This window comes from Eupeodes corollae, chromosome 1 (genome assembly GCF_945859685.1).
Source record: "Eupeodes corollae chromosome 1, idEupCoro1.1, whole genome shotgun sequence".
Classification (NCBI taxonomy): domain Eukaryota; kingdom Metazoa; phylum Arthropoda; class Insecta; order Diptera; family Syrphidae; genus Eupeodes; species Eupeodes corollae.
In genome coordinates, this window is record NC_079147.1 from 118873176 (window position 1) to 118897879 (window position 24704).

A 24704-nucleotide genomic window follows, 5' to 3' on the forward strand; every position below is an offset into this window, starting at 1 on the left:
CACAACATTCTCAATTAAAAATGGTCTTCAACAGGGAGCGGTGAATTCGCCGATTCTCTTCAACATTTACACCAGCGATCTGATAGGTAGTCTTACAAAGGCAATTGCGTACGCCGACGATCTAATTGCGTACAGAACGGCCCGAAAGGTTGAGGTTATTAGAATTCTCTTGCAGCGTGATTTCGACAAGATTCAGCGATATTGCGACGACTGGAAACTGAAAATAAATGTCCAGAAGTCAGAGACAATTCTGTTCCGGACTCCGTTGGCTAGGGCCACGAGGGATACGTGTAGGAATTAGCGCAAGATGGTCATCGTTGATCTTCACGGGCAGCCATTGGCGAGCAAAAGTGTAGTGAAGTACCTCGGTATCTGGTTAGATCAGTATTTATATTTCGACAGACATATAAATGCTGCTCTGACCAGGGCCAGAGGAGCCTTCGCTCTGACGAAACGACTGTTTTTTAGCAGTCGGCTTGACCCCAGAGTGAAGGTAATTTGCTACATGGCCCTCATACGGCCAATGATCGTTTATGGTTGTCCTGTGTGGTTCAACGTTGCCCCTTCCCAGATGGAGAAGTTTCGGGTGTTCGAGCGGCAGTGTCTACGACGCTGTACCGGCTTATATCGAACAGCCGAATCTTCTTATGTGCATTACTATTCCAACGAGGTCCTATACAACGGGGCTCGAATCAACAGAATTGACAATTTCGTGATAAAACTCGTTCGAGGTCACATTGCAAGAGCTATGTCTTCGACCAACAATTTAATTTTCGGGGCGTTCTATCCGAACGACGAGTATTTTGAAAGTGCACGCTTGAGCGGGTTCATTCCACCAGAGGCATTCCTCTTTTTAGACAAATGCGGTCTGATACAGGATAGATTGGCAGTTCCGTTAATCTACCACGTCAGACGAAGAACCGTGGATAGGCGACTCCTGTACAATCGGGACGTCATGGCACAAGGTGGAGCAGAGCTCCTTCGGTTCAGTAGGGCTGTGTCCGAACGGGACCGAACTGATAGGGTGAAGCAGGAGAACCAGTTTTGGTGGCTTCAATCGGCACTTGATAGTGGGTAGTCGGGATGGGGTTTTAAGCCTTGGCCGGCTTACATACTTGTTTTATAGTTTTAGGGTTTAGTTTTAAGTAGAATAGGCATGGTGGCATGAAAAAAAAAATACAAAAAAAAAAATTAATTAAAAAAAAAAAAAAAAAAAAAAAAAAATAAAAACAAAAAAAAACAAAGAAAAAAAAAAAACAAAGAAACAAAAAAAAAACATACAAAAAAGACAGTAAAATATAAAAACAAAACACGTTAGATTTGCTGCTGTGGTTGTTCTAGTTTTAAGTAGTTTATAGGTAGAATAGGTAGTTTAAGTTAGTTTTAAGTTTTATTTAAGGACCTAATTTTAAGTAGTTTTTTAAGTAAAAATAAAAAAGGACCTTGATATTAGTTTTTTCTCATAATTTTCTAATAAATACAAAATAAATAAAATTAAAATGAAGTAAAATAGATCTTAGGGCCGAAAGGCATTAGTTTTAAGTGTTATAGTTTAACTTAGAGTGTCCGTATGGGACCATTAAGTTAGTTGTAAGTTATGGATAATTAGGCTAGTTTTATGAATTTTTGTCTAGCTTTAAGATAGGTTTAAGAATGAATTAATAAAAATGAATTTAAAAAAAAAAAAAAAAAAAGGGGGGGTCATCCCATGTGATGGGTTTAATATATCAGAATACAGTAGTAAAGGGATTTTTCAAAATTCGAAGCCGTTTGACCGAATGACTTGAAATTTGATTTATTGGATTCAGTACATGTAGCGCATGAAATGAACTATCGACAAGCAAAAATTTCTAAAATTTCGATTTATCATTATCTGGAAGATAGAAACTATTTCAGTGCTGAGAGCAATATAAGCCTAATGGTCAGACTTCGCAGCGAATTAATCACCCTAAACTTCATACTAGGGCTGATGATACCCGTTTACTCAAGTACCCGGGAATACTCGGTGCCGATTATCCGATTGCCCTGCTACTCGGTTATAGCAAAAAAAAAAAAGTTACTGAGCTCGAACCACATCCTTAATTGTAAAATAAGTAAGTTTGAACTAATTTACTTTATGTCTCATCAATACTCAAACTCTATTAAATAAAATATATCCGATTTCGTTGCTAGGATAGGCTTATGTATGTATTTTCGTAATGCTTTGAGAGTACAAAGAGATTCATTAAAGCTCTAAATAAAGCTAACTAAATAAGACCTTAAAACTGATAGTACTACAGTAGCAAACAAAATTCGTACTTATCTTAAGAAAAAAATTATAGCAAGTGATGTCCAAGATTTGTATTTCCTCTTTGTCAATTACTAGACAACATCTACTAGTTTGCGCAGCAGTCAATGTTGTTTCTGCCAAAAGATCATTTCTGGCCCCAGAACATGTTTCTTTGTTGGTATTCTTACACAATAATCAAGATCTATTGATTTAGTATTTAAATTAGCAAATTTTCCACATCAAGAATTTATGAAATTTTCAGAATTATGTTACTCACTATGTATTATTAGGTACGTAATATATATTTAAAAGCATTATTTCTTTTTTTGGTCTAAATAATAAAGAAATTGTTTTGTTTTTCAGAAATTTAGTGGCTATATATTAAATATAATTATTTTCCAGGGTTTCTAAATGTTTTTGCAAAAACTAAGACTTTGCATTTTTATACTCGCTTCAGTTACCCGGTTAATACCGACTATATGCGAGTATTTGGTACTTTACTACCCGAAGATGTTCTTACATATTTAAATGAGATAGACGTATCCAAATTGTATAAATATTGTAAAATCGCTTTAAGGAACAGAGAAAAGCTAAGCTAAAAAGATGTCTAAAAATTTAAAAACAGCTGATTATTGTATCCAATTTTTATTTGTAATCAATTTACATTGTGATAACGTTTTTTAATACTCTAAGATATAATATTTGTCAATCTGGCAGGATGCATAAGCCTAAAAAAATGTACCTACTTAGTAATCCAATAAAAATTGTATCTATCTATTTATTTTTCTATACTAATATTAACAATAATAACACAAACAAAATATTTTTGTATTATTTAAATTTAACTTTTATGGAAAGCTGTCTATTCTTGTTTTTTTTATAATTAAGTTATTAGTAATCTAATAAAAACTTCATCAATCTATTTATTTTTTTATACTTATATTGATAATAATAACTTTAAAAAATATATTTGTGTATTAATAAAGGTATACTTTAACTTTTATGGAAAGTTGCCTTTTCTTGTTTTTTTTATAAGGAAGCTGGAATCAAAGTTAAATTTTATGAATATGATGAGTTAGCGGGATATGAGGCAATCCTAGGTAGATATTACGTGAAAAGATCGCCAAGATTTGAAAATGTGATTTTGTAGAGAGGTAAAAAACAAGCACTTTTCCTATTGGATTGGATATATATCCCCTCATTATTACGTAGGGCCACTTTTAGAAAACAATCAACTAAGCTGAAAACGAAACATATTAAAAAATCAATGGTTACACTTACAAGTAATATACTGCATTTAAAAGCCAGAAGTTTGTTCTATAGTCCTTCATTAAGATTACTCATGTCAATTGTTTTTGAGAAATTTTTATTGAAAGTCTAAATTTTGAATAAAAAAGTGAAAAAAAGTGTAAGACCCATTATTTTTAAAGTTTTGAAATGAAATTTTATTTTATTATTAATATTATATATTTATTAAACAAGTAATAAATTACATGTTAATATAAAAATTATTGAGCTTCTAGCTGCAAAGGCCTACCGCTCTATAATTAATTTTTACACACATACATTTATAATTTCTAAAAGAATATCATTGATCTTAATTATATTAGACAAACTTGGGTATCTCAGCGTTTGGATGATGTTGTTTCCATTTAGAATTTTCTCTATGATTGGTTTAGTTCTGTTGCAGTTTTGGAGCAGGTGTTGTAGGTCAGATGTGGCATTGCAGGTAGTACAGATGGGAGGAGGTTCTTTTTTGAGGAGGTGGATGAAGTTTTTTATTTTTGATTTTTTGCAGTTTGTAGGGTATATAGGTTTTGATTTTGTTGGATTCACTCCTACATAGTGATGGTTGTATATTCTCCATTCATTTACTTGGGTGCTTACCAGTTTTCGTGTGAGGTTCTTCACAAGGTCATTCTTGGTGTAAATATTATAGAGGTAGGTTGGTGACTTGCTTGCAAGGTTGGCGGCTTTATCAGCGAGCTCATTGCCACGGATGCCAACGTGTCCAGGGGTCCACCTTAGCTTTATATGCTCGTTTGAATTTACTAATAAGGAGCGAATGTTGTTGATGAGATTGTTGGAGTTGTTGTTGGTATTTTTGACAGCTTTGATCGTAGAGAGACTGTCTGTACAAATAACCTGCTTGTTTTTTTCTTTTATAGCCTCTTGAATGGCAGTAAAAATGGCAAAGGCTTCAGCAGTTAAAATGGACGCGGTTTGTGGAAGTAATCCAAAAAGTGTCTTGCTACCGTCTTCATTTGTGATTGCAAACGTTGTAGTTTCTGAAGATTTGGATCCATCGCTAAAAGTAAATTTCCAGTTTTTGGACTTGAGCTCAGATGAAATCCTTAGGAAAATCTTGCGATATACCTCAACGTTTGTATGGGTTTTTCTTTGGGATGCGAGGTTCATTATAAAGGAGTTGGAGTCGATGAGCCAAGAAGGTTCCAGTAGAGCAGAATTTTTTGTTTTTAACAACTCTTGTTTGGGATATTCAGAGTTAGCAGATTGAAGTATGGTGAAAATGACTGATGGTGTTTTGTAATTTCTTTTCCGGTTTAGTGTTAAGTTGACTTCTTTGTCGATTATCGAGTTCGACGAAAATACCAGTTTAGCATATAGTTTATATATGATTTTTTCTCTTCGCTCTTCAAAAGTAGGGAGGCCAGCCTCTGCCAGGATGTTTTTGATGGGAGTAGTGCGTAAGGCGCCAATACTACATCTTGCTGCTTGGTGGTAGATTGGTTTAATGATCCCCAGTGTTGATTTCGGAGCGTTGCCATAAATAAAAATACCATAATCTATTTTACTTAATATTAGTTGTTTGGTTATATTACAAAGGGTATTTACATGTACGCTACTTTTCCTACTTGATAAATACTTAATAATATTAGACCTTGCAGCTAGAGATTTCTTAAGATCTAAACAATGATTGTGCCAATTGTATTTACTATTAAATATGAGTCCTAAAATTTTTAAATTTGTTACATTTTCAATTTCTATACTATTTATATTAATTGACGGAGGTGTACAATAATGTTTCCGACATACATGTAGGACTTTGCATTTTGGTAATGAAAGTTTAGCTCCAGAAGAAACTGTCCATTCTAAAATGTCATTAAGAGCATTTGTGAGGGAATTTTTGATTTCCATAGCATTTTGATTTTTGCAGAGAATATATACATCATCCGCATAGAGGCAGTATTTTAGAGACTTGTGTTTGGTTAAAATGTCACATATATATTGAAATGCAATGGAAAACAGAACGACAGATAATGGAGATCCCTGAGGTATTCCGTTCTGTAATCTGTATGTAGCAGAATAGGTGTTATTAGTTTTTATACAAAATTTTCTATTTGTAAGAAAAGCTTTAACGTAATTAAAGATATTAGGGCCAAGGCCCCAATCTTTGATTTTCTTTCACACTACGTGTATTCCTATTCTGTCAAATGCTTTTTCAAAGTCTAGGGTGAGTATAGATGCATGGTTTTTGGAGCTCAGTGCTCTAGAGATATAGTCATCTATAAAAAGCAGGGCGTCTGTACACCCACTATTAGTTTTAAATGCGACTTGGTTTAGGCTAAAAAGTTGTTTAGTTTCTGCATACCACATTACTCGTTTTGCGACAATTTTTTCGAGGATTTTAGTGGTACAGGAGAGGAGAGAGATGGGTCGGAAGCTGTCTTGAGTTGGTGTGTCTTTGTTAGGTTTAGGGATTGGAAGAATTGCGGCTGTTTTCCAGCTTTGGGGAATGACTGCGGTTTTAAGAATCGTATTGTATAGATTCAGAAGTCTTTGTATTTTAACTTAAATATGTACCATGGAAATATCAATTTTGAATCGAACACAAAAAACCGCATGGTTCGATTTCTTCTAGTTTTTGAGGAAATCGAAAATTATGAAAACTACTTTTTTATGAATTTTGATAGTGATCAGTTACTTTTATATAAGTATGTAAGCAAAAACATACATATAAAGAAATTATTTATATTTGCAATTACAAATACTGAATGTTTATTCAGAATTGTAAAATATTAACACATAGTAAAAACAAAAATTGTTTGTGAACAGGGTGATTGAAAAACCGACTAAAAGTAGGGGTTTTTAAAATGTCATTAAACAACAGTTACTCGAAGATCGTTGGGATGCGGTATAGACAAGTTACCTAATTCTGATAGGTCATGACTTGACCATTCATCATATACAGTTTGGGCCATTACTTATGGGAGACACTGTATATAAGGGTAACGATAACTTTTACTTTGTTTACTCCGTTGTCCTTGTTCTATATTTAATTGCATTAGTAAAAGAGAGTTTGATACTTTCTTCGTAAAATATATCTTTATACTGTTTAATTAATTTTAATAACTCTTTCTCTTCTTCACCATTTAAATGATCTGTTCTTATCTGCTGTAATTTTTCTTAAGTTTCTTTTATTATATTGAAATTTTCTGAATCTATATTTTCAATATCCACTTTATCTTCAAAGTAAATTAAATCTATTTTACGAGTATTTCCTACAATTTCTGCTTTCGCAAACATAACATAATTTTCTATATTATAAATTCCTGCTTCAATTCTTAATTTGTCCTCTAGAAAAGTTTCTTTTATGTATCCTAATCCTTGTTTTTGGTTAACTGGTATATATATTTCATTTAGTTCGACTTCTGAAGCATTTTCATTATTAAAGTTTAATTTAATTATTTTATCGATTGTTTTTAATAGTTAATTTTCGTAGTCTATATATACTTTTAATGGTTTTGATACATTATTTCCTATTAATCTTTCGAATTCAGTGTGAAATTGACAGACTAAAAATTCTATTTTTTGTTTCTATCACCCAATTCAATAAACAAAGGAATCTGCACCTTTTCCGTTATTTCAATATTGTGTCCTTAAGTTCAGGGGTTCTTCTAAAGAAGTATACCATTTGTAATGGCAAATATTTGGGTTAATTATTGAATGAGTAGCCCCCGTATCAATTATAAATTTGAGTGGCCTGGTTTAAGATGATACTATTTTATAGCGTAATTTACTTTCAAGGCTCGTAAGTGAAATTTTCGCCCTGGTTATGGTTGTTATAAGTCCTTTTTTTTCTTTTGTGCAAGACCTATATCCATGGGTTGTGAAACCTGATAATTATTGTTATTGCTAGAATTTCTAAAAGGATTCTTATTGTTGTAACCGTTATTGTTATTATTGTAGCCTTGGGTATTATAACTATTATTATTAACTACTACTTAGTGAACACCTTTTAGGGCTTCTACGACTTATTCGGAGCCCAGCCCTACAAGCAGCGGTTTATTCGGCTCTCCGTCCTTAGAATTATACTAAGGATCCGTCCCTCCAGGTTGGCGATTGTGCCGTCGGAGTGACTTCTTGGCCACTTAAAAACATCATAGTTGCGAAAGACCAACAAGCCTCAGATGCGGACGGACTTACTGTTGACAACCTACGGAAAAGAATTAAAGACAACGAACTTCGCATATGCACGTGTAATGTTAGGTCCCTTAACAGACCACGTGCGGCCGAAGAATTAGCGGAGGCCCTAGACCGCTATGAAGCAGACATCACCGCCATCCAGGACATACGATGGGAGGGACTGGGCAAAAAGAGGTTGATAAATTGCTACCGAGAAAACCAACAGCGCTTATTTGGATGCAGCTTTGTCATTGAAGCCAGACTTAGACAAGAAGTCTTGAGCTATAGTCGCATCAACGAGCGCCTCATGACTATCTGCATCAAGGCTAAATTCGGCAACATTAGCCTGATATGCGCGCACGCCCCCACAGAAGAGAAGGCTAACAACACCAAAGATATGTTCTTCGAGCTCCTAGACAAAACATATGACCAGTGCCCTAGCTACGATATTAAAATTGTCCTGGGCGATTTTAATGCCAAGCTAGGAAGGGAAGACATATTTGGTGCAATAAACGGGAAAAACAGCTTGGACGACAAAACTTCCGATAACGGTTTCAGGCTTATAGATTTTGCTGCAGGGCGAAACGTCATGGTAGCTAGTACGCATTTTCCACACTTCAACATCCACAAAGGAACTTGGAGTTCTCCACATCAATCTACCGTCAACCAGATTGACCATATTGCGATCAACGCCAGACACGCTTCCAGCATCATGGAAGTCCAAACTTTATGAGGAGCTAACATAAACTCTGACCACTACCTCGTTGCAGACAAGGGAGTACTTCGGGTTTGCAGACCGAAGGCAAAACAGGGAGATGCTGGGAGGAGGTACAACAACGAACGGCAACAATCGCAAGAGATCGCCAAATCCTTTTCCGACGAGTTAGAAGTTTTTTGCCGCCAACACAATGTATCGAAAACCAATGGCAACATTGCCAAGATACAATCAGAGAAGCTGCCTCTGATGTGCTGGGTTTCAAGAAACCCGCAACAATTAACCCCTAATTTGATGAGGAATGTTGGCAAGCAAATACAGGCAAGCGGACCACTTCTGCAAACTGTATAACGGCGACAACGAACCGAATTCCGCATGCAGGATGATCCATTCAACATAGACGATGAAAGCCAACAATGCCGTCCCATAAAGATTGCCATATCTAATCTGAAGTCTAATAAAGCCGCTGGCTGAAGCGGATGGCCTTAAAGCAGAGCATGCACCAACTTATCGGTCGGAAGAAAGCGTGCCCGATGAATGAAACCTCAATATTGTTTTCCCGATCCTGTATAAAAGACCCTCTTAACTGCAATAAGAGCAACGAATCAACGAATATTCGTCGATTTTGACATTTCTTTCACATGAGAGTTTTTAATTTGGCGCGAATGAACACCATTCACCACCGAAACCATAACAAGAATTCTTTTTAGTTTAGGTACGAGCTAGTATTTTTTTCGTTGCGAGTGTGGATAATGTGGAACGCGAATAAAGTTTGACAGTTCCTATCAACTACAATTTTTTTCGTAACGAATACATTTTTTCCTTAAATTTATTAAAATATGATATTGAAAAGTAAAAGCATGCCTCATAAATGAAAAAGAAACTTTATTGCTATCGTTTTTAAGAATTTGTGTGGAAATATGTCTTCAAACGTACTCACATTTTGTAATTCGTTCGTCGTTCGTTGGTCGCACTCATATGAATACTGCTTAACATCGCCTAAAAAAATCTTCTCTGCCGTAATATGTGAACGTCCGAAGCCCATCGTCAACAACCTGATAGGTCCTTATCAGTGTGGTTTTAGACCAGGAAAGTCCACAAGCGATCAAATATTCACAATACGGCAGATCCTGAAAAAAACCCAAGAAAAAAAAATCGACACCCACCATCTTTTCAACGTTTTCAAGGCCGCATATGACAGCATCTACAGTGAAGAGCTGTATACAGCCATGTCTAGTTTTGGCATCCCTGCCAAACTCTTCCGTTTGTGCAGGATGACCATTGAGAATTCACGCTGCTCCATAAAGGTTGTAAACAACTTAACAAAACCTTTCGATGTCAAAAAAGGTTTTAGATAAGGTGATGCGCTGTCATGCGATTTTTTTAACATCGTGCTTGAAAGAATAGTGCAGAGCTCACACGTCAACACTGAAGGCACTATCTTCCAAAGGCTGTCCAATTACTAGCATGTGCTGATGACATTGAAATAATTGGAAGAACTCAGCGTGATGTCAATGGGGCTTTTGTGAGTATTGAGGCAGAGGTGGCAAAAATGAGTTTAACGGTTAATGAAGGCAAAACAAAGTACATGCTGTCGTCAAGAAAGAACCTACAACACCGAAGTCTTAGTCAGAACGTTACCATCGACAGACTTTACTTTGAGGTAGTTAAGGACTTCGCCTAAATAGGCTCCGCTGTAAACGACGAAAACAACACCAGCGCTGAGATCAAACGAAGAGTAACTCTTGCTAACCGCTGTTTCGCTATATAAGACCTTGAAGACTATGAAAAAAGCGGATGAAAGCACCTTGGGTCGTTTCGACAGAAAAGTTCTTCTTGTGATCTACGGTCCCGTATGCATCAAAGGGGAGTACAGCGACGTAGACTTGGCCAGAAGGGTAAAAGTCCAACGACTAAGTTGGCTGGGTCCCGTAAAGAGCATGGAAACCAATGCTCCAGGCCGGAAAGTCTTCGAATCCACACTCGCAGGACAGCGCAGTAGAGGAAGACCGCACACAAGTGGAAAGTGACCTCACCCAACTCGGAGCGCGGAAATAGAGACATCTAGCTAGGGACCGAGCTAGATCTCTCCAGTTAATTTAAAAATGAATGTGCTGTTTTTATTTAAATTTCGTATAATAGTTGTCAATACAAACAATTTTCTCTTTTTCTTATTCTTTACACAACTCGAATACAATTTTAATAGTCCAGTCTTAAAAGAATGTATGAAATAAAAATAAAAATCGAATACTTTTATGCATTACAAGCAAAACAAGATTTTTTTCAATTAAATATACAAAGCTTTGTACTCCAATAAAATCCGCCTTACAATTAAATTCCTGATGAGATTAAATTGATATTATCTGGATTTCGGGTAAAATTCTTTAATACTTTTTACTATCCTTCAATAAATTGTTATTAAACAATGCTGAAACTACATACAAATTTATAAAAATGAAAACAAAATTATCATAAGAAATTTTGTAATGTTTTTGAAATATTAAGCAGTCGTGTTTACTATTTTGCATACATCACAAGAAACGAATTTTTAATGAAAATATATATATACATATTGCATTATTTATATGCTAAAAGTAAATTTATTATAAGCCTCTCTTACAATAACCAAACATTATTCATTTTGTTTTTTTTTAGGAAATATTTTTTATATTGTATACAATAAATTTTAACATATGTATATATTTTTTTACTCTTTTATAAAATCCATACAAACGTATCACGTACTTTAATGTGTTTTTTTTGTTTCATTTTAATTCGATCACACCAAAATCCAATAGCACCCAATAAAGAAGTCAAACAACTTGCAAAAAAAAAGGAATATGCATCTGATGGTCAAATTATATTAAGGCAACCTCGTTTAATATTTGAAAGCCAAGAAGATATCTCCTTAGATTATCATCAAAAGGTGTCAATTGGTTATACTCATGCTTATCAAAAAGTATCAAACGATAAGACCGTACCAACGTGTGGAGATACTGTGAAGTGTAAGTACTTTCCATATATTAATATCGTTTCTGTTTTATCCCAGTAACTTTGACATTTGATTAAAAGTAGACCTTGCGTTTTTTGCTAATAAGTACATATATGATGCTGGTCTAACACAACAAGTTTTCAATCACGAGCGCCGAAGGCAATATTCTAAAATGAGAAAAACGACGAAAATTTGAGCTTTTTGATGTATTTGTTCTTTAAACCTAGAATTAGATTTTTTTCATATTCTACGATTTTAAGACAAAATGGTACCTTCAATATGAGTTGTGCTTGTAGATTTATCGGTTTTCAAAGAACAGTTCTTCAAAAATTAGGTGCAATAGGTTTTTCTTTTAAAATCGACGAATTGATACTAAATTAACGAAAATAATTGACATACAAAATCAAAGATTGTAAAGAAAAGCTAATAAAAGCAATTGGTATCCCATTTTTTTCGCAACGTTTCGTAATTTTTTACTTCATCAGGTGTTCAAGTTAATTTTCTTGTATGATATAATCTTATGATAAATAAAACAAACTTATTTCATTGACGTTATATATTTTAAATGCGAGTTTCGGATTTACAACGATATATCGGGATATGAACTGAAAAATCAAAATGTAAGAGGGTTAAGGTCTAAAACTTCTGCCGTCTTTTATAATTCCCAAAACCTTCCTTATGACATCTTTGCCCTTACCGAAACCAACCTCACACCTTATATCCTTAGTACTGAACTCTTCACTAACGACTGTTCCATCTATCGAATGGATGTCGTGGAATAGTAATACACACGGTCGTGGTGTGCTTTTAGCTATCACTAGTAATTTTGAAAGTTCATTACTCCGTATTCCCACTTCAATCGAATTTGAAGGTGTATCAGCTAAGGTTACACTCCCTAAGTTTTGTGTTTTTGTCCTTTGTTGTTAAATTCGACCAGCCCAACAAATTTAAGCATAAAAAGCCGCTGTTAATGCCATCTCAATTGGTCTACCACAGATGATCAGACATCCTTCTTTCCAACTAACATCTCAACTGAATTGCTGTTCATTGATCGCCTGTCTGATTGTGGCCTTTTTCAACCAAATGGAGTTGCAAACATTATGGGGAGACACCTCGATCTCATGTTCTCATCTTATTGCGACAACTGTTTGTCTCCCCGAATCCTCACCTTCTCTCAACCTTGGATCGCTATCATCCTCCCCTTAATCTCTCCTTCCCCAATGAATTTAAAAACAACTTTTTTGAAATGGAAAATTACTGTTATGATTTTCGTAGGGCTGATTTCTCCAAACTTAACAATCTTCTTAGCTCAGCCGACTTTGAATTAAGATCCCTCCACTTAACAGTTGAGTCCCTTACAAATTGGTTTTATTTGATTCTTTCGTACTATATTGAAGAATCAGTACCGTTCTCTCGTAGAAAAGATTTCACCTCTGCTCCCCCTTGGTACAACAGAGAGTTCCGTAGCCTAAGAAATACCTGTAACAAGCTTTGGAAGATCTTTTTACAGTCCAAATCTGATACTGATCACAACAACTATCTTCTCGCCTATAATTCTTTCTCTGAATTAAGGGAATCTCTTTATAACCAATACCTTAACCAAATGGAAAATAACCTTCTTTCTGATGGGTTTCCACCTTCAATGAGTTTCTCCAACATAATCTCCTCTGATCCAACAACCATATCTAATTACTTTAGCAAATCGTATACTGAACATCTGCATGATCCTGATCCACACTACTTTAGTTATTTAGATGGTTGCACTCAAACCTCCCTTTCATCGTTTACAATAACTGAAGAAATGGTACTTGCCAAAATCGTAAGCCTCAACGAAAACTTTAGCCCTGGCCCTGATGGCGTCCCATCAGTTGTTCTAAAAAAAATATTTGCATTGTCTGTCAAAGCCTCTAACTGCACTCTTTGAACTCTCTCTTTCCCAAGGTGTGTTTCCTCATATATGGAAAGATTCATTTATATTTCCCATTCATTAACAAGGCAATAAAACTGAAATTAACAATTATAGACATATCGCTAAACTTTCATGCATTCCAAAACTTTTTGAAAGCTTAGTTTATGATTCCATTTATTTCCATTGCAAGCCTTTATTCTCCCCCGCTCAACATGGTTTTCTTAAAGGTAGATCCACTACGACTAACTTAATTGAATTTATATCCAAAATTTTGTCAGCCCTTGAGAATGGCAAAGAAGTTGATGTGTAACACTGATTACAGCAAAGCCTTTGATAAAATATCCCATAAGATAATTTATCTCAAACTAAGAGCCCTAGGCTTTCCATCTATATTCCATCTCTATTTATAAACTGGATAAGCTCCTATCTTGCGAATAGAACTTATAGAGTCCTTTTCCGTAACTCAGTCTCCAGTCCGATACATGCAACTTCTGTGGTCCCACAAGGTAGTCACCTTGGCCCCCTTCTCTTCGTCTTATCTGTTAACGATGTCTGTCTTAAATTTAAAAAACTCAGATATCCTAATGTTTGCGGATGATAAGAAAATTTTTAAGATTATCTCTACTCCATCTGATTCCTTACTTTTACAAAATGATCTTAATATCTTTTTTGTTTGGTGCATGCATAATTTCCTAGAGTTAAATGTTGGTAAATGTAAACAAATGACCTTTTCCACAAATCCCATCTCATAGAGTATACTTCTTCCTTAATGACGCCGTCAACGTAGTGGATTCTATTAGAGATCTTGGTATTATGTGTGACAAACACCTGAATTTCCATTCCCATTTTGACTAAATTATTAATAAAGCTAATAGATCTTTCGGTTTTATTAAGAGATGGTCAAAAGAATTTTCCAACCCCTATGTAACTAAAGCGCTTTACATTTCCCTAGTCCGTCCTCATCTTGAATATGCATGCCAAGTATGGTCTCCCTTTTATGAAAACCATTCACTCAGAATTGAAAATGTTCAAAGTCGTTTCGTTCGATTTGCCTTACGTGGCCTCCCCTGGGATGATACATCCAACTTGTCTCCTTATGCCGATCGACTAAAACTGGTAGGTTTTCATCCCTTATATATTAGACGCGAAAACGCTGATATATTATTTGCTCACCAATTGTTAATGGGCAATATAGATTCCCCGGCACTCCTGAGTGATATTCATCTTAACACCAACCCTCGAAATCTGCGATCTGTTTCCCTTTTCTATATCCCTCATCACCGCACTAATTACGGGCGCTTTGAACCAATGTCCATAATTCTTCGTCACTGCAACGCTGCTATGGTAGTCTTCGATTTCAACATTTCCAAATCCTATCTTAAAGATACCCTTTACTTTTTCCCTTTTTGAGTCCGAATTCCTCGTCCCTTGTAATTTTAAGTCAAATTAAATCAAAATTGTTAGTTCTTGTACATTAAAGAGCCCTAGAGCCCACATGAATTAATGTTGAAAACTGATAACAAGAACTGAAACTGAAAAAAAAAATTAAGCTAGTGTTAAGTTAAGTTAAGTTATGATAGCTTGTATTAAGCTGAATAAATAAATAAATAAAATAAATACTAAACGGCTTTGGATACTACTTTTATACATAAACTGCAATAAATGGGGAAAAGACTTTGAAAAAATAACGGAGGTAATTAACGAAAGAGGATCTTCAAACGTTATGCTGATTAGTGATTTGAACGTGGGAATCGGTCTTGTGTCAGGAACAAAGTAAATGGCATTTTGTGGCAATCAAAAGACACCATTTGTAATGCCAGAGGAAGGAAACTGTTTTGCGATGCATTTGGAATTCTTATTCAAAATGGAACCAATTTGAGTGATTATGAGGGAAATCATATATTTTGTGGGGGGACAAGGAGAATTAGTGATAGATTATGACATTTTAGGTAAAGATTGGGAGCCTTTTGTGAAAGATTTTGAGATCAAAGCAATCCCATATTCGGATCACTTTTCAGTGGTTGTTACCTTCCAATGGCTTATACAACAAAATAAAGAAACCTGTAACACGCTATTACTTCCTAGACTCAAATGGAATATCACAAGAATCCAGGCATATAGACAACAACTTGATTCGAAACTTAAATCACACCAAAATGTAGACTTGCCTATGTTAGAGCAAATTATAAAGTCAATTTACTCTCAACAACAGGGCTGTAGAAAAATGAGCAAATTTATAAAGGAGCCATGGTGATAAGGAATGTCAAAAATCCCTTAAGAAATCCCTTGAATAGTGGAGAAATTTGCGGAATTCCCAAATTAAGAAAATTGTATGCATTCCTTCTTGACTTCAAAGGAGCATTGGACTCAATCAACCGAGGTGCTTTATTCTACATGTTCTAAGTTTGTTTCTGAAGTTCGGACGCGTTGTCGAAAAGCTGTATAGAGGAACACAGGCTGCAGTGCTGAACAGAGCTGAGCTTTATGATTTTCACAACCACCTCGGAAGTAAGAGAGGGGTGTACGTTGATTCCAATCTTGTTTTCGCTCTTCATAAATGACCCTGTAGATTACTTTCCAGGTGGTGTTGATTTAGCAGGATTTCGTATTTAGTCATTAATTTTTGTTGATGTATTGTAATTTTTGCGTATTCCCCTGAAACACTACAACTTATGATAAACAGAGTATACCACTACTGCTGCCTTTGGAACCTTACAGTCAATACTCAAAAACAAAAGGTGATGATATTTAAGAAGGGTGGAATTTCAACGGAAAAGATATAGAATGTATTAACGAATAGCAATGCCTTGGAGCATTTTTTTCAAGAAACATGAATTTGGAGAAATATTTTAGCGAGAAACTACAGAAATGAATCGAATGAAATGTGGAATTTCAACGGAAAAGATATAGAATGTATTAACGAATAGCAATACCTTGGAGAATTTTTTCAAAAAATCTGAATTTGAAGAAACATTTTAGCGAGAAACTACAAAAATTACATATAATAACGCATGATAAAAGTTTGTCATGCCGGTGATGATCATGATGAGAATGATGATGTTGATGATAAGAGTTTGGCTTGTTATAATAAATGGACAGCTCTCTTTTGTATAAACACAATGTAATATCCAGTTATGTTGCTAATGTGAGTGCTACAGTGGTCAAGTTTATTTCTTCTATCTTCTTTTTCGTATATTTGATCTGTGTTCTGAAGTGCGACAGAATGATTGACATATTAGTTGGTTGTCAAATCTAATGTCAAATATTATGGATGTGTTCAGGAACTTAATTTTTGACAAAACTTAAGATTTATCAAATTAAAAAAAAAATAATCTCATTCAGTTACCACTAAAGTTAGCTAAAATTAAGTTTCGCGAAGCCGACCAAATTAATTGGAAATCAGTACTACTAATAGTTTAGTACATTTTTTGTCGCGTTCGCGATTCACTTTTGTTTATTTTCGGAACGCGACATTAGAACGACGACGCGAAGACTATTTTCATAGATATAATTGAATTTGAACTTTATGCAGCGGTAATAAAAAATTGCAAATTGACTCTTTGACGATAGGCACACGCCTAAATTGCTTAGACAACAGTGAGTGATTATAATTTAATATAAACTTTATTGTAAAGAAATATAGTTCAAATTGACTCTAGAAAACGTTTGTATGGGAAATAAAAAAGGGCTGCTTTTTTGGTTTTCCCGGAAATTATTCGATTTTTTCTTCCTTCCCTAGACCTCCACGAACATTTCAAAACGAAGATAAGATAAATCTGTTGAGCCGTTCTCGAGTTTTAGTGAGACTAACGAACAGCAATTCATTTTAATATATGTATATAGATAGATGTGTAATACATAATATAAAATATAAAAACCATTTTGAGTTTATTTTGATTTACCTATTCATTTCTAATAATTAAGCCCACACAGGCAATACCAATTGTAAAGCAAATTTCTGATATCCATAATTGTATAAGCTTGTATAGCAGCGATTACAATATAGATATGAATAAATCCAAATATCTTAGCAATGAAAATATAAATTAAAGGTTCTTCCAAAGATGAGAAAGGCCGATTCTTATAAAATAGCTTACAAAAGGGAGCTTAGAAATTACACTAGATAAGAATTAATTTAAATGCAATAGAAGAAATAATATAAAAGAATAGTAAGAGAAGAGATAGTAGCGTGAATACCAATTAGTTTAACAATTTTGAACAATAATAGAATAAATAATATAGTGTGAATACCAATTAGCTTAACAATTTTCAACGCCCTCAGCGCAGGGAAATGATGTGAGTTCTAAGAGGGAAAGTAGCTGTACAGGTCTTCGAGTTATCGATCCATCAGCAAAACGAATTTTACAAGCTCTTACCTTGCAGTCACGTACAGTAAAGGCTGCTTTAATGAGAGCTAACTTCAAGGCAACCCTAGGTTTAGAAGTGTCAAATACCAGAACAACATCATTGGATTTGAGTTGATTTGAAGAATGTCCTTGACTATGGTACATTGTTCTTTGCAATCGCACGTATGCCACCGATGCCAGAGCATACTCGTTATTTTAAGTCGTTGAGCCCAAAGTTTGAGAATTTGTGAGACTCCCATGGCCATGTATGAGGTGAGCGGGGATAAAATGTCCGAAGGATCCCTACTTACATACGTATGTTAAAATTCGAACGCTAACCAGCCCTATCCGTGAGCTCTAAAGCTACTCTTCGAAAAGTCTTGGCTTGTGTGAATAGATTGTTCTAGGAGAACCTCTTCGAGCTATTAATCGTTTTCAAAGACTCTTCCATATAAAAGAGAGGTCCGGCAAAATCTACGCCGACGGATTCAAATGGCTTTGACATCCTTATGCGTTCTTTGGGCAAAGGACCTAAGGGCTGAGCTATTGGGATAGTGGGAAATAGTGGAAGTTTAAATCCTTGCTTTTATAAATGGACGCGGTTTTAAAAACCAGAAACTCCATTACTAGTTCTTTGGTGGTAATCATCGATAATTAACTTGACAAAGTACAATTTCGGTCATATAATAAGATAATTTTGTCTAAGCGGCGCATCTAATAACTGAAGACGACCTTTCAACCGTGTTAAACTAGTTTTGTCAAGGAACAACAAACTTGAAATAACTTTGAAGTTTTTAAAACTTTTTTTTTGCAAATTCAAAATTTCTTTAGAAAATGAAATAATTTGAAAGTACCTTAGGGTCTAAGAACTTGTGAACCCTCCGAGTAACGGAACGCCTGTAAGGCTATAAATGTTTGTGGTGATGAATAGTAGCATGTTAAGTACGACAACTATGATCTGGCAAGCTTCAGCCCTGCACGTCATCAACCCCTATGTTTTTGAAAATGTATATAAAATAAGAAAAAACTATTTCTCACTGTGAGCTTCAAATTTGTATATGATTTTTCTCATACGAAGCGAAGTTTAAAAAAAATTACAGGTGTTTTTTATTAGTATAAGTACCTGACAAAATAGTGTTAGTTGTAATGACGATTCATCTACGTGAAGACGTATTTGACAATCTTTCGTAAAATTTCATTTTATATTCTGGCTTATCTTGAAGTTTCAATAATAAAGAATATACAGGGTGTACCATAAGTAATGGTCCATACTTTATATAATGAATGGTCAAGTCATGTCCTACCAGAATTTGGTAACAGCAATAACTAAAATTGTCTTACAAGTTACAAAGGAGCGTATGTAAAAGATTCGGACTACAAAAGTAATACTTACTAAGTGGAGATATTTAACCAAGTTCTTTTTGATAAGGCTCACCCCAAAATCTATCAATATCAGTTTTGCAATGAAAACTATTGTAGTACCCGTGGTCTGGGTTCAATCCCTTACCTATGTTTTGTGTTCACGGGTACTGCCTTTTGCGATGAATTGAGAAATCCTCAGAGTAATTCTAGACATGAAAAGTGCCTTTTCAAACTAGCCGTTCAAATTGAACTTAAAACTGAAGCTTGCGAACATCCCTCACAACATTACTCCCAAGGACAAATGGTTGAATGCAATTTATGAAAATATTTGTTTCATTTTGAAAACAGGAATTTGAATTTTGTAAGAAGCCAGAATTTTTGAATAGCATGATCATAAAAAGTAGAAAGATGTTTAATTGGGAGCGTATCGGAATCTCGTTTTTAAAAAATCCCGAAAAAATAGTTTTATAATCCCGTTTTCTTAAATACCGATTTTTTAAATCCCGTCTTTTAAAATCCCACTTATTCAAAATCCCGATCAATTACAATCCCGATTTTTAAAATCCCATCAAAACCCGACAATCCCGCTTTTTTTTACAAAACACGTGCATTAAACTGAATAACAATAGGAGTCAAAGGTTTGAATGTTAAATTACTTGACTAATGTATAATAATAACAAATAAAACTAATATATAATTATATCGTCATTTATTTTATCTTTTCTGTACATAAACAATAATTTTTGTTTACAATATTAATTCTTGCACAAACATAATGCATCCTACAGCAAATTTACCTCTCGAAAACTGTCTGACCACTATCGTTGACTTTGTAAATTTTAATTTGAGTTTGATGTTTTGTTTTAAAAGATAACTACTTTACTTCATATTTTTATTTTTTGATATGTTATATTTGTTAAAGGTTACAATTAAATGAATTAAGAAAAATGCCTCAAAACTAGTTGTTTAATTTTAAAAAATCGCGCGATGTTTTTTTAATTATGCAACTAGTTTTTATAGCAAAATGGGGATAGTAAATAACGGGATTATGGGATAAAAACGCAAATATAAAAACAGGGATATCGAACCCAACCCGTTTAATTTTGTTCGGAAGTTAAGAAGAAAGGTATATCTCTACTCATATTTTTTTATAGCAATTGTTCGAAATGCACTTTTCCTGCATTTAAACATACTCGACATGTCCTAAGCTTCTTATTTACTCGGCCGCAGTTTCAATTTTCTACCTGAGTTCAATAACACTGCGTATTGGCTGAGCAAAAACATTCTCTTTTAGGCAACCTAAATACAAAAATCTAATGGATTCAAGTGCGGTGACCTAGGGGCCATGTTATTGTTCCATCAGTTCTGTCCAACAAACTTCTGATGGACTGAACATCCATCTTGCTAAAACCACATCATGGTCTGGATCAGGGCGAGGGGAATATCATGTAATAATAAACATATTCTGTTTTCCAAATACTTTAAATAATTTTCACTATTTAGTGTGTCGGGCAATTCAAAGGGTCATATGTTTTGCCCATTTAAACTTCCGCACCACAAATTAATTTTAAATTGGTATTGAGATCTTCTTCTTTTTCTCGTATTAAATGTGGATTTTCTTCCTGCCAATTGAAAAATTGTGCATATTATATCCAATGAATTTAAAACAAGATGTCTCTAGTGATATAATACAAAATTCTGACAGAAACACATTTTCTTAATTGTAGTTTAGGTAGTTTTGTAATGTTTTATACTTTTTTGAAAAACAAAAAAATCAAGCAAGTATTGTGTAATATATATTTTTTTAATAAAACTATTTTAAAGTTCGATTTAAAAAATTATGTTCGATAAAAATATGGTTTTAACTATTAATATTTTACGAAATAGTGCCGAAAATCTAAATTTTTAAATGCATAAATATTGAATGTTTATTCAGAATTGTAAAATATTAAAATAAAGTAAAAACAAAAATCATTTGTGGACAGGATGATTGAAAAACAGACTAAAAGTAGGTGTTTTAGAAAATTTCATTAAAACAACCGTTACTCGAAAACCGTTGGGATGCGGTATAGACATGTTACCAAATTCTGGTAGGACATGACTTAACCATTCGTCATATACCATTATTTAAGGGACATCCTGTATATTCTTTATTGGGTTCCTCATGTGGAGTAACATTGTTTGAAAGCAACTTACTAAAAATTATCACTTTCTATTAGAATATATGAGAAGCGTCCAAAAATATGGGCCGCACTTATTTAACGAGTTAATTGATCAGTAGCACTCGAAGAATTTTTTTTCTTTATCAATTCTTCAGTGATAAATATTTTCAATTCGTCAAACGCTTGTTGGTGAAAACGTTTCCTACTGAAGAACACGAAGCATCAACATCCGGTGAAGCTTCTGGTAGTGATAGAAGCGAATATAAGGAATGTATATTTTGTACAAATACATATAAACGGGTTAAAGGGCGGTATCATTCATCGCAAACAGAAAGTTTGATTCAAAGTTTAAGAGAATTTGATTAGAAAAAATAGTATCAAAAATTTAAGTATTTAAAGCCTTATTATTTATTATCATAAAAGTTGCCGGACAATCGCGTTATACACATTACAAGAAGAAAATAAATTGAAGAAATCACCGGAAAAAAACTTGGAAACTGATCAATTAACTGGTTAAAAAATCAAAGCTATATTTTTAGACGCTTCTCATATATTGTAGAGAGTTATAATTTATTTAAAAGTAAGTTGCTTTCAAACAATGTTACTCCACATATGGAATCTAATAAAGAATATATAAATGAATAAAAAAATAACTGCTGATGATGTTGGTACATTTTGTTTAGATGAAGATGTTCTTTCTGGCGATATTTCTTCATTATCGCAAGAAAATTTGTATAGCATTTCACATGAATACCTGTATTGTTCTGAACTTCTCTGGCAAAGAAATATCATGGAATTTTAAAATATTATCTTTTCTAATTTTCAATATTGATGTACTAGTTGTGAATTTTATAGTTTTCTCATCAACATCTTCATTAAATTGAAACTTCAAATTAAGCCAGAATATAAAATGAAATTTTACGAAAGATTGTCACGTACGTCTTCACGTAGAAGTAGGTATATGACCGTCCGAATTTACTGTTGGATAAACTGTCTCATTCGCACTACTGAGGTAATGCTGCACCTCTCACTCGCACTCCCATAGCATTTTCACCGCTGCCTGTCAAGGCATCGTACCCAATTACTTGGAAAAGCTTGCGAGTGAAGTTTATTTTTATTTATGTATAATACACCTGTAAGCTCACCTACCTGGTACTTATACTGATAAAAAACGCCTGTAAATTGTTTTCAAACTTCGCTACGTATGAGAAAAATCATATACAAATTGAAGCTTACAGTGAGAAATTGTTTTTTCTAATTTTATATACATTTTCAAAAATCACTACAATTATTTCTAACCTTACAGGCGTTCCGTTACTCGGAGGGTTCATTAGCTCTTTCCCTATTAGACAATATAATTTAGACGCTTCTATTTCGTTGGTGGAAACCTCAGAAACCTCGAATGGGGTTCTGCTATGACATCTAGGTTTGCTTTTAATTTGTACAACTCTACTGTACACATAATAATGGCTGTGCGTCGAAACAAACCTTTCCAAAAGCTGAATTTTTGGTAAAGCAACAAAAGTTCAGGTGATGTTTCTTTGCGAGAAGAAACGGGTGCAAAAACAGACACTGGTGCTAAGCCTTGAAAACCAGGGTCGATCTCATCATCATTGAAACTTATATCGGCTTTGAACTGTCTTGGCCCGTGAGCCCATTCAGATGAATTAAGTAGATTTTGTGCAGTGACTTCTCTGGTAAGAAGGACGGCGAGGTTCTTCTTCCCTTTACAGTGTCTCCAGTTGGTTACTGACGTTTAATGCCGGATTTCAGTTACTTGGCTCTGCACGTATGGCTTCCACCGATTAGCATCACCTTGAAGCCATCCAAGGGCAAACCTGGAATCGGTCCTAAGGGAACATTTATGTACCGCAACTTTAAGAGATAGTAGTAGAAGTAGTACCCGTGGCATCTTGGTTAGTGTGTAGGGCTTTCGAAGAATTGACAAATCTTCCAAGAGGAATTCTTATCATGAAAAGTGCTTTCTCAAATTAGCCGTTCGTATTCGGCTTGAAACTGTAGGTCCCCTCCATCCCTGACCAGTTTACTCGCACACAGGAATGGTTGAGAGTTGTAAGTCACTAGGCCCTAGCTTTCAATGGACTGTTGCCACCTAATTTATTTATTTTTAACTTTAAGAGATTTTTTTGGGTAGGCGCATAATCAAGCTGCTTAATTATAATATATAAAGCTTAGTTCGAGCTTTAGAAAGGACAGTTCCTTTAGTCCATCTGTACAGAGGAAAGAAACACCTCACCATCATCACCAACAATTTTGCTTAAAGCAACACTACCATAGCATCTACAAAGATGTGAATATTTATTTTGTTAAAATGTGGAAAAAAATATTTCTTGGAATTGCAAAAGTGTCGTAAATTCTTGCAATAATTTGAAGAACGTTCCGTTTTGTACCCTTAACTAAATTAGATGTAAGCTAATTTTACAGTGAATCTATGGGCAGGACCACCACGACAATCGCAAGTGCTTTTTGCTTAATAGTGGACTCACCTGGGCAAAAAGCGTTACGAACGAGCTCACTGTTAGAATTCCACTTCCCAAGTTTCATACTTGCTTTTCTCAGCACCAACACAGCTTCCTCACCATTGCGCTAACCTTACTCTTCGGTATTGCAGGTTGCAGAAAAATCATCCATATAAAAGCTGTGCATAAAAATTTTGCATGTAGACTGAAACTTCATCACATTTTTCAGATGAAATCGCAAGGTTGCTGTCAGCAAGAAACTGTTTTCGTGAGTAGTTCTGCGCAATTGCTCCTAAAAAGATAACCATTCCTGATTATTGCCATCGTTTTTTTTAGCTGCAGTTTGGGAAGTTTAATGGAATAATTAAAAAAATTATTAAAAGTTGATGACATGTTGAGATGCGACATGTTAAGAGGCGATTGTGTCGTAATATTTGAGGGTGTATTCAGTTTATTTCTGGAGACGAGAAAGAACACCTAAGGCCGAGTCTTGGTCTTCAGTGATTCTTTCTAATTCCCTGTCGAGTTCATCTGTGTTGCGAAGAAGTTTGCAATCCTTTATTAACCGAATTTAGACTTCCATGAGCTGATGTCAATGAGAGTTGTAAGTCACTAGGCCCTGGTTCACAACGGACTGTTGCGCCGCCCCATTTGATTTTTTTTTATTTGAGCTGATGTCAATCGCTGGATGAATTTCTTTTTCTCAATGACGTCCAAAACATTTGTTGAATTGAACTGAGTAATTTCGTTGTCGAGAAAATCAAGAGCATTTTTACCTTTTTTTAACCTGAACTATATATGCTGACAGTGCTGATAACTCCATATTTAATACTCCAAATTGACTTGCGTCGTACTCTTACGTTACAACATAAAGAGTTTCTAGTTAATTTTGTTAATCTTTGTTCAACTTTAACAAAAAAGCTTACCAAAGGGAGCTCAGAAATTACACTAGATTAGAAATCATTTAAATGTAATAAAAAAAATTATATAACAGAATAATAGCTATATTTTTCTATTATTCCAATTTTTTCTATTTCCTCGA

General features: G+C 34.5%; 1 protein-coding gene across 2 annotated transcripts in view; it reads left to right on the top strand.

The window, feature by feature from the left end:
- Window positions 1–24704, top strand: part of LOC129940345 (histone-lysine N-methyltransferase trithorax) — a 144005-nt gene that overhangs the window by 46591 nt on the left and 72710 nt on the right. For both annotated transcript variants that reach the window (XM_056048656.1, XM_056048657.1), the window contains one exon: window positions 11210–11416. In XM_056048656.1, coding sequence (XP_055904631.1) covers window positions 11210–11416 — 207 coding nt within the window. The remainder of the gene's footprint in view (window positions 1–11209; window positions 11417–24704) is intronic.